General features: G+C 27.5%; 1 protein-coding gene and 1 long non-coding RNA gene across 4 annotated transcripts in view; both read right to left on the bottom strand.

Moving 5' to 3' along the window:
* The window catches only part of LOC136080732 (uncharacterized), a 23,666-nt gene extending 18,186 nt beyond the window's left edge, over window positions 1–5,480 (bottom strand). The window contains exons 1-2 of one of the 2 annotated variants that reach the window (XR_010638618.1): window positions 5,047–5,480; window positions 1–1,704 (exon numbers count right to left, since the gene is read on the bottom strand). The exon at window positions 1–1,704 is cut by the window's left edge and continues 475 nt beyond it. This is a non-coding gene — a long non-coding RNA (uncharacterized LOC136080732). Of the gene's footprint in view, window positions 2,330–5,046 lie in introns of those variants that run through there. The other variant, XR_010638617.1, reaches the window with a different exon arrangement.
* A 5,355-nt stretch (window positions 5,481–10,835) lies between these two features.
* Window positions 10,836–12,200, bottom strand: part of LOC136080727 (uncharacterized) — a 41,439-nt gene continuing 40,074 nt past the window's right edge. For both annotated transcript variants that reach the window (XM_065797747.1, XM_065797748.1), the window contains exons 4-5: window positions 11,147–11,281; window positions 10,836–11,064 (exon numbers count right to left, since the gene is read on the bottom strand). In XM_065797747.1, the coding sequence (XP_065653819.1) occupies window positions 10,970–11,064; window positions 11,147–11,281 (230 nt within the window). In that variant the 3' untranslated portion in view covers window positions 10,836–10,969. The remainder of the gene's footprint in view (window positions 11,065–11,146; window positions 11,282–12,200) is intronic.

Here is a 12,200-nt window from a genome sequence, read left to right as displayed (position 1 = left end):
CAATATATCTCAACAGGGTAAATATTAACAAATCCAAACATATTGAAAGACATATAGGCTATTGAGAAAATAAAAAACATAACAAGTAAATAGCATAATTAATTACAAAACTAATTTTCGCATAAATTATGATAGCTTTAGTATTTTGAGAGCGACTAATGTAGATTTATTAACTGAGCTTTCAAGGTCATGTATATTATCCAGAAATTCTTTTTCATCAGTAGAAATATCTCTAAAACATATGTCACAAGTATGACCATGGATACCATCAACAAGATCAATAAAGCCATAACATGAATGCGCTATTGCATTACTAGTATCTAGCGTAAGCTGTTTTACACGCTTACCTGTAGGTTTCATAAAATTTGACAGTTCAGCAATATCTCGTAGCAGTTGTAACTGTTGATCACTAACTGAGGGGATTTCTTCGCATAATTCATTTCTAAACCAAATGCCAGCACCAGGTGCTTTGACATTAACAACATTCGAAAAAAATTTATTTTTTCAATAAATACAGCAGTACCTTCAAATGCTTTATTTTCAATCTCTGGATGCATTCTTAATGCAGCTACTTTTCTTTGCAAAAAACAGACAAACAAAACTTTACAGATTGTCTCTCTATTGGTTTTGGATAAACTGATTTAGCTGTAAGTTTAGAGAGTTTAAAAAGACTATTGCACTCAGTTTTATATATAGTTTCTAAATCACTCCACTTAGCCAAAGCCAGTTCTTTATTGTTCAAAAATTGAAGTTCCCCAGTCTTTTTTGTCAACCAATTGTTTCGTATAGATTTTAGTAGATGCACATAATCATACAATAAATATATACCTGATGTTGTTAACCATGGTTTACTATCAACTGTTTTAAACATTCCAAAATATTTTGATTTACACGGTTACCATCAGTAATTATTTCCAGTGTCTTATTATTTTCAATATTATTTATTGTATAGACAAGTTGTTGACATTGAACAAACTGAAATTCAGAGGAAAAGTTTGCAACAGGTTGAGCTCTACATTTAAATTCTGGACTTCCAAAAAGACATTTAATCATAAATGATAAAATTATATTAGCTAACTTTTCAGGGTAGTTTACTGCTTGACAAACAAAGCACCTCTTTGGTAAAGTAATGAAGCTTTGACCTCATTAATTAGTAGTATGGAAATTCTTTTTAATGGATTTAAATTAATAAAAATACTATTTATGAAACTTAGGTCCTCCATTGAGCTTATTTTTGAAGTCAATCGTGTTAAATTCCTTATACTTGGCAACTTGTAATCAATACACAAACAATCATATAAACTTCGTTGTAGTTGTAATTGATATTGTAGTTGTAGTTGTATAAATTGATATTTTTGTTGTAGTTGAGATAGTTCGACTTGCAAAGAGATACATAGCATTTCAAAGGCATTTTTAAGGCATTTAAAAAAACTAATCGTTAGTTTGACAATATTATTACCTTACAATGTTAACGCCTTGAAACTTACAACGTTATCATCTTGAAGTTGCGCTATCTAATTTATAAACCAATTAAATTTTAAAGATTTATTAAAAAAGCGCAAACACAAACTTTCGTCTAATGTTAAAAGATAAAAATGTAAACACAGTATTAGGAATTGGCCTTCAGTTTAACAAATTTGTTGTGCGATGTCAAGGCCTGTTATTATAGAAGGCCGCGGTCACACATAATATAATATTCTGAAACTAATAAACAAACATCTAAATTTCTATAAGTAAATTTATTCTTTGATCATTGCCTTTATATCCTATCTTATTTTCATATCATAATCTATTATGGTATTATTTATATCACAACAATATTATTAAATTTGTGATGTTCAAATATCATATGAACATTCTCTAACATGTTCATATGATATTTGAATAAAGTTCTTGAGGATATTATCTGCAAACAATTGACTGATGCAAGTTCAAATGTTGTCAAAACCAAGCATGCATGCATGGGACACTGCAGTGTCCCACAAAGAAATGCTGGTTTGAAAGTCAAATTTTCTTTATTAAAAAAAAAAATTAAAATAGGGGGGAGATATGGAGGTTTCCGTAATTTTTTTTAGGCTCCAACTTATTTTTTAAGGTTATGCTTGAACAAATTAGTACCAATTAATTCAAATTCAAGATTTAGTTCAAGTTCAAGTTTTTATTTGTTCATTGTTTTTTCACTATTTTATATTTATTTGTTCAAATTTGTTAACAAGTACTAATTCTTACTACAGTAAGAATATTTATCATTGTTGAACGTGATTTTATTAGTAACTTAATTTTACTTTCAACATATTTTGACAACACCCTTTACATTTTAAATGATGACAGCTTTACTTTTCTATTGATGTTAAATTTATTAGGTTTCAATAACTCAGATTGAATTTTACTGAATTATTGTAAGCTTTGTAAGAATTTGTTGTATATCAAATGGTGTTGTAAATAAAGTAAAAATTATATATATATATATATATATATATATATATATATATATATATATATATATATATATATATATATATATATATAGTATTTAGGCTATAGGATCATCCATAAATGATGCCAGTAGATAGAGGGGCAGTGTGAGTTTAACAATAATTAACAATGGGGAGGGAATGTTGAGACCAAAATAATGTCAATTAAAAAATTGAATTAAAAAAAAAGTAAATTATTTTATTTAAAAATAAGTAAAACAATTTATGCTAGCTATGAGCAGGTTTTAGAGGTATTTACACCAACAATGTGGTCTAAAAACTTCTTGCTTTTGTTGCTTAAAACTGTAGAAGATCATAGGAAAAACAATTTAAATTCAGAAATTAGCTTGCTTATCTGAAAGAACAATTTGTGTTTTTTTTTTTACTTTTAGTACTGTTGAGAATAAATGTATAATTGAACCAGAAAAAAATTGATGGTATATATATTTTTTATATTATATTAACAATTCAGATATACCATCATAATATGAAAACAAAAACTTACATTATTTTCAATGGGAGATGGCAAAAAATTGACTGAGTTTGATAGATGCATAGACGATCCTATGATTTAGGTGAAATAAGTAATCAATTGGCCATATTTCTCTTTAGAAAGTGTAAGAAAAAAGCATTGTTATGCTGAGAACCTACCAATTGAGCAAGCTTTGACCACCTATTTTATAAATTTGAGAGACAGAAGTGGAAGTGCGAATCGCAAAAGAATTAATAACAATGCTCTAAATTGATTTTAACTTTGTAGACTAACATTAATATAGTATTTAGAAATAATAAATGAAGTTTACATGATTTTTATAATTTGTATTTATTTCCACTAATTATCAGTTGTCAATCTCTATTTTATAAAATGAATTAAAAAACTATTTATTTATAGTATAATATTAATACATAAATACTAGTTTCCTAATGCTATTATCATCACAACGTTAATGGTATTCGTTTTAAAGTGAAATTTTGTATCAATTAAACTTAAATTTTGTATCAAATAAACTTGTTTCTCCGCGCAGCGGCCTTGTTCACCAAGGTTTGTGTTTCGGAGTTATAGAGTTGAGAGAGGGTTATAACCACTATTAAGTAGCCTCCTCATCTGTCGTGGCCTTATCGGCCTTGAGGTGGTGAATAAAAAAAAAAAAAAAAAAAAAAAAATTTATTGTTTTAATGTTGTATATATATATATATATATATATATATATATATATATATATATATATATATATATATATATATATATATATATATATATATATATATATATATAATTAATTAGTAAAAAACACTTATCTAACTTTTATCTTCGACTTGAAGTTTCACCATTGCTGGGTCATCAGGAAGAGTTTATTGCTCTGTTCTTTAAGAACATTGAGCACTCTATTTGTAAAATACACTAACATAATTTACATATATATATATATATATATATATATATATATATATATATATATATATATATATATATATATATATATATATATATATATATATATATATATATATATATATATAAATATATATATATATATTATTTTTACTTTATATACAACACCATATATACAACAAACCCTTATAAAGCTTACAATAATTCAGTTATGATACAATCTGAGTTATTGAAACGTAATAAATTTAACATCAATAGAAAAGTAAAGCTGTCATCATTAAAAATGTAAAGGGTTTTGTCAAAATATGTTGAAAAATAAAATTAACAAATAAAATCATGTTCAACAATGATAAACATTCTTACTGTAGTAAGAAATAGTACTAATTAACAAATTTGAACATATAAATATAAAATTAACAAAAACAATGAATAAATAAGAACTTTAACTTGAACTTTAACTAAATCTTAAATTTGAATTAATTGGTACTAATTTGTTCAAGCTTAACCTTAAAAAATAAGTTTCTATAACAAATTATATGTATAACTAGTTATACATATAGTTAACTATCAGGAGTTATATGTATAACTAAATCAGGAATTATATGTATAACTATATCAGGAGTTATATGTATAACTATATCAGGAGTTATATGTAAACTATATGCATTTTAAAGTATACTATTTTATTTAAACATTACTTTAGATTATATTACTTTGAAAACTGGACCCAGAGGCTTTATTCCCAATAACACTGTGGTACTCCAGATTAAAAATTGAAAAGTTTCTGTTAATATCCTGTTTTTGTTCCTCAATGTAGTTTGTAAGTCCCTTAAGTCATAAGGACCTTATTATATCTAAAGTTAAAAGTTTTGGAGCATAAAAAAAGTTACAGAAACTTATCTCCCCCACCACCACCACCCTATTTTTTTCTTTTTTAACAAAGAAAATTGGGAATTCTTTAACTTTCAAACCTGCATTTCTTTGTGGGACACTGTAGTGTCCCATACATGCATGCTTGGTTTTTGACAACATTTGAACTTTCATCAGTTAATTGTTTGCAGATAATATACTCAAGATCTATATTCAAATAACTATTATATTATCCTTATAATACGTCTATTTGCACAACTCTTAATCTTATTTCTATAAAGAAAGATAAACATTATTCGTGGTACTTACATACTTGCTTGCCATTCTCTATATTAATATAAAATATTTTCACACAATATAAACGTAACGCAATGCAATGTCGATTTAAAAATTTTTATTTAGTTTTTTTTTAAAAAGTTTTTTTTTTAGTTTCCAGCTTTCAAATTAATTCCCATGCAAATCCCACATGAAACCCACGTGGGATTTCCCATGTGTGTAAATACCATATGGTTCCCACATGTAACCCATGTGGGATTACCCACATGGGTTTAAGATGACAAATTTCCATACGGATACCACATGGGAAAATCCGTCCCACGTAAATCCCATCAATCCCACACGGAACCCACGCGGAACCCATGTGGGACGCGGTTTTATTTTTCACTGGGTCTACCCTTTTTGCAGAGGAGTGGGTTAGGTTTTTTATTTGTTCGAAATAATCAGACAAAGTCTTTTTACTCGATATGCAAGCTGGACCTGTAGCCTAAGGGAAAAAAGGAAACAAAGACTAAACAATATGATAAGTAATAGATTTACGCAAAGTTAGACAGGTGTCTAGAGAGAATTTTAAAGAGTATAGATTTACGGGGGCATGAAAAAGTTTATTTATTTCTTTATTAATTATATGGTTACTTTTTAATAAATTTTACTACCCTATTTTTATATTATTTCAAAGTTATTGAGTGATTATAGCTTATTTAAAGTTTAATTGCTTAAATTTATATTTTATATTTTTTTGTTTAAAGTTATGTTTTAATTGTTTAAAGTTTATTTTCAAAAGAAGTTATACCAAAAAACTTAGATAAGTTATTATTGCAACTCATATGGTTAAAACCAGTTTATCAGATTAGTGTAGCCTAAAGCCACCCCCAAAAACTAATAACCAAGCGATATCGTAGATGTAGGAGTATCGATTCATGGTATTAGTAGAAAGTGTACTCACCACTATCCAAACCACACTGATCCAATTCAAGCGAGGTACATAGGCGGAATGATCTTTTTAACCAGCTTTAATCAATGCTGGGTCAGCAGTTGCTCCCTCAATCAGTTGATCTACTCGCGGCAACACCTTAAATGATTTTTTTAAAACCAGCTTCAATCAATGCTGGGTCAGTAGTAGCTCCCTCAATCAGTTGATCTACTTGCGGCAAAAACCTTAAATGATCTTTTAACCAGCTTCAATCAATGCTGGGTCAGCAGCTGTTCCCTTAGTCAGTAGATCTTACTCGCGGCAAAACTTTAACCAATAGTTCACATCAAGAGGAGTGCGTTTGAACAGCGGCCGAATGCCACCTCAAGATAAATCACCATAGCGATAGACCATATGTATACTGCTCAGGGCGTTGACTGGTAAGGATGAGAATATATTTCAAAAATTATTGTTCTGGTTAATGAAGTATACGTTTATATTTTATTGTTTAAAGTTATGCTTTAATTGTTTAAAGTTATATTATTAGAAGAAGTTATACAGAGCATTAGAATTTTTTATTAAAAATTATTGGACTATAATGTCATCCTATCTTATTTTGACATATTTCCAAAAAGCCATTTTAACCTCTTATTATTGTTAAAGTATTTATTTATTTAATTGATTATGCTATGTATTAATTTATCTTATATTTAAAGTTAGCAAAGAATCACATATATTTAACAGAAAAAATGTGATATGATCGAATATGCGCCATAACATCGAGAGTATGTGAACGACATATGGTAATCGAGGCCTACTAAACAAACGCATGTGTGTTTATGCCTTTTATACTGGGAAATAATTTTTTAAAAATCTATGAACTAATTAACAGGTATGCGAGTATTGATATAGATCAATAAATGAGTAAATCTCATAAGGCTTCAAAAGAAATCAGGTAAAAAAAGTGAAAAGAGAAAAATATGATTGTTGTAAGCAGGATGAGAACCCGGCTCCCTGCGGCCATTGGTAATGTCTTAACCGAATGAGCTAAACGTTTAGAAGCTTTTTTAAATAAAATTTGTAGAAACGAATTCCTATGCACAAAGTAATCCATGAATGTTAATGTGAGCCTTAAATTGTTCTTAATATGTATGTAAAAAACATATATATGTGGGCATGCGCAGTGGAAAGCTAATATGACAAATTTCTTAAGGAAAAGAGTCATGCGTAATGGAGTATACATGTATCTACTGCTTACCATACCATGAATCGATATTCCTACATCTACGATATCGCTTGGTTATTAGTTTTTGGGGTGGCTTAAGCTACACTAACCTGATAAACCGGTTTTAACCATATGAGTTGCAATAATAAATTATCTAAGTTTTTTGGTATAACTTCTTTTGAAATTTAACTTTAAACAATTAAAACATAACTTTGAACAATTAAATATTAATTTAAGCAATAAAAAATTTTAAATAAGCTACAAGCACTCTATAACTTTGAAATAATATAAAAATATGATATAAGTATAATTTATTAAAAAGTTACCATTTAAATAATAATATAAGTAGATAACATTACGATAGTAAAAGTTTATTGGAGAGTCACGATATAATTAATAGATATATATATACATATATATATATATATATATATATATATATATATATATATATATATATATATATATATATATATATATATATATATATATATATATATATATATATATATATATACTTTTTCATACACCCGTATTCTATATTCTTTAAAATTCTTTCTAGACACCCGTCTAACTTTGCATAAATCTATTACTTATCATATATTTTAGTATTTGTTTCCTTAGGCTGACAGGTCCAGTTTACATATCGAGTAAGCGACCTTGTCCGGTCGTTTCGGATAAATATGATACCTAACTTCTATTATCTCTCAGGTCAGGGGTAAAAGTGTAACATATTCATAGGCAAAATATATATAAATATACATATTTTTAAATCTGTACTGGATATCTGTCCAATTTCAACATTTAATTCTTTACTAATACTAACTCTTATATAATCTTATCTTCGCTACTTTCTGAGGCTTCCACGGCCACACCTGTTCCATTATAATGATTACACTTTTTTGTGTAATTGCGAATTATAACCAAACCCTAACCCTAATCCTAACCCTAATCATAACCCTGATCAAACCCGAACTCTAACCTAAACCCTAACCCTAACCCTAACTCTAACCCTAACCCTATTCAAACCCTAACCCTAACCCTAGCTCTGATAATTCCTCCCACAACCATGATTAGACAAGTACTTATGAGAAACCAAAAAGATCAGATTCATCAAAATTAAAAAAATTAAAAATTTTCTTTTCCATGGAAAAGATCTAAAGATTTGCTTCACTAAGTGGGAATTGACAAATGTTAAAAAAACATACTCTTAACATAAAACCTGCTTTAGTTCACTGTGAAAATAATTAACAAGATGTAATGTAATAGAATTACTTTTGACTGCAATTCGACTTTTTCTATCCATAAATACTAGTGTTGTTACACCTATTGAAAAGATCGACTTTCAACTACATCGACATATGAATTTTCTAGATTTGTTACGATTAACACATATTTAAAACTGACCAAGTCGACTAAAAGTTGATTTAGTCAAAATATTTAAATAGAAAAATTAAAATGATTGCAAAATAAAATTTCAATTATATATATAAAAAAACTAGCGTTTGGCAAGATACAGGTCATCTTATGGAGTTGTTGTTAAAGAGTACCTTTTATTTTATTTTTCAAAAAATTTTGACATTCTTCGCAAATGGCTCTTTACCGGTAACCGGTAACTTTACTAACCGTTAATTTAGAGGGAACTTAATTTTAGTTACTCTTAAGTTACCGCAGATACAATTTGTAAGTTACTGAAATTATCTAACTCCTAATAAAACATTAAGTGAGTAAACAAAAACTAAATGCTAGATTATAAGTAAATAAATAGATATGGGGTTGGGAGTTAGAATTAAAAATTCTAAAAAGACTAGGTAGTGTGTAAAGGTTATACTATTAAATAAAAAAATTAAAGATTGACAATGTTCAATCAAATAAAAATATATTTAAAAAAATGACCCGACTAAATCGACTTTTAGTCTATTAGTAGTAAATCCAAAGTCGATTAAATCGACTATTAGATTTTTCAAAATCGAGTAATCTTGACTTTCAATTAGACGACTTTAGTCAATTTTAAATAGCGTTGTTATCAACTTCGATTAAATTGACTAAATTTAGTCGAAGTCGATAACAACACTAGTAAATACTAAGGTTACAGGGCAAAATTATTGGAATAATCAAAAGAACACTTGCATATCTAAATTTCTCATCATTTCGTACATTATTTATTTATCTTGTTCATCCTTGCTCATTTTGGGCACCCTTGCTCGTTCTGGGCCTAGTTCAGAGAATTATCTCCACTTTTAACGGCAAGAGGTGCTTCATTAAAGATTAAAGGAAAGTTATACAGCATATATGTCCAGAGTGTTATGATGTATGGCAGTGAAACATGGGCAATGAAGGTGAATGATGTTCAACGTTTGGAAAGGACAAAAAAGATGATGATTCCATGGATGTGCGGTGTGACTCTAAAAGACAAGAAAAGCAGCGATGATCTAAGAAAAAGATTAGGCATAGTGAGTGTATCTGATAGGGTGCATCAGGAAAGATTGAGGTGGTTTGAGCATGTAGAGCGCAAAGATGTAGATGACTGGTTGTCAGCATGTAGAAGGTTAGAAGTTTAGGAGAAGGTTTAGGAGAAAAATGCAGAGGTAGAAACAGAAAAACCTGGAAAGAGTGTGTTTCCGATGATTTGAAAAAACTACAATTAAGGAAAGAAGATGTTCAAAACCGTGTATGTTGGAGAAAGGGCATTATGAGAAACGTCCAACCCGTGCAAGCACTGAAACAAGGACGCTAAAACAATGATGATGATGATGATGATGATGATCCTCACCTTGATTATTGCAGTTCTGTCTACTATCCTAGACTTAAAAAAGATGTTTTTTAGAATTTATATTAAATGCTCTACGTAAATCTAGTAAAAATGTTCTTTTTTTGTCTGGTTTTACTTATAAATAGAGATTACTGAGACTAAATTTAACTAGCATGAACTATCATTTCTTACGTAATGACATTGTAGAAACTTACAGATGGACTCTAAATCTTTATAAGTGCAGTTACAACCCTTTCGCGTTCTCATTAAACACCATCCAGTACACGTGGTCACGCTTATAAATTGAAAAAAAGAGCAGCCGTGGCGCAGTGGTTAAAGTTCTGGCTCAGAACCCAGAGGCCCTATGTTCAACGCCAGCTCTAGCCCAACAAGCGACATTGGTACGGAAGGACGCGTGAGCTTCCTGTTAAATGCTCTCCCGCGGTGCTTTGTGATAAGACCGTAAGGACTTCTGGGAGCACCTAAAATAACTACAAAAAAAAAAAAAAAAAAAAAAAGATGTTATATTGATACATATTATACTTCTATACTATAATAAGAGCATTTATAATTATAACTAACAATTTAACAAGATGTTTCAATTTATTTTAGTAAGGCCTAATAAAGGAAAATTTTTCGTTAGAATTTTTCTTACTTTTTTTATGTATGCTAAATACATTTTTTTTACTGAAATAATGTTGGGTATTATTGGAATTCAAAATGGAAAACAAAATAATATAACAAATGTAAAATAAGAAAATATAACTAATTCAAATTAAGAAAATATAGCAGAAAAATAACTTTTGTATTAAGTGTTAGTGTATTAGGTGATGTAAGAAGTCTTAATGATCTTATCACAGAGCACCGCCGCATGGAAAATAGCATCTAATAGATTGGCTCTCTGTTTCCAACCGCAATTATATTAATCTTGGTCAGAATAGAGGAAAATATTTATCTCAGAAATTAAAATATACAGACAAATTAAAACATTAAATAAAGTTTTAACAAAAAGGTTATTGCAATACTGCATCGTATTAAAACAAAATAATAAACATTAAAATGTTTATTATTTTTTTCCGATAGATGAGCCAATTTTTATAACCGCTGGAATACCTGGTCTTATACGGGTCCAGTGGACACGTCGAAGAGACGGTTTAGCATCTAAAATAAACAAACAAATGGTAAAAACTATTATAATGAATATATTAGTTATAGTGCATAATATAATTAGGACTTGAAAAACCTCGAATTTTGTCGTCTCGAATATTGTCGTCTAGTAACTCGTCGTCAACGTCTTCAAAAATTTCCTTTTTTACGTTCTTGATTTCTTCTTTTATATCCTCAATCTTTTTCTCTTTTATATCCTTCATATCCTCTCCTGTAAGAAATGTGTATGCGCATTATATTAATTGTTTGTATTTTTAATTTATTCACAATATCAAAAAATTAAATTTTCAAAATTTTTAGTAAAAATATACCTAATCATATAAGGTTTTTTAGAAATTGGGACCCAAACAACCGATTTTAATGGGAGGAGGGGCCTCGGACCTTCAAGCCACAAGACTGCATAATGTACAGTTTTGTCAATAAATATATACCTATATATATATATATATATATATATATATATTATATATATATATTATATATATATATATATATATATATATATATATACATATATATATATATATATATATATATATATATATATATATATATATATATATATATATATATATAGTGAAAACTAAATAACTAGTTCGATATATTTACAATCATATCTATAATCATATAATCATAATCTATATATTTGCTCTACTTATTATTAAACACTGTATTCTTACTGGAAGTATTACCACAATTTCTACAATATATATATATATATATATATATATATATATATATATATATATATATATATATATATATATATATATATATAAATATATATATATATATATGTGTATATATTTATATATACTTATATATATATATATATATATATATATATATATATATATATATATGTATATATATATATATATATATGTATATATATATATGTATATGTATATATTTATATATATATATATATATATATATATATATATATGAATATATATATATATATATATATGTAAATATATATACTCGCTTATATATATATATATATATATATATATATATATATATATATATATATATATATATATATATATATATACTCGCATATATATGCACATATATATATATATATATATATATATATACTGGAGAACTCGCAAAGGAGTTGA

Source organism: Hydra vulgaris, chromosome 05 (genome assembly GCF_038396675.1).
Source record: "Hydra vulgaris chromosome 05, alternate assembly HydraT2T_AEP".
Taxonomy (NCBI): domain Eukaryota; kingdom Metazoa; phylum Cnidaria; class Hydrozoa; order Anthoathecata; family Hydridae; genus Hydra; species Hydra vulgaris.
Note: the sequence above shows the minus strand (reverse complement) of the source record. Positions and strands in the feature narration are given on the sequence as shown.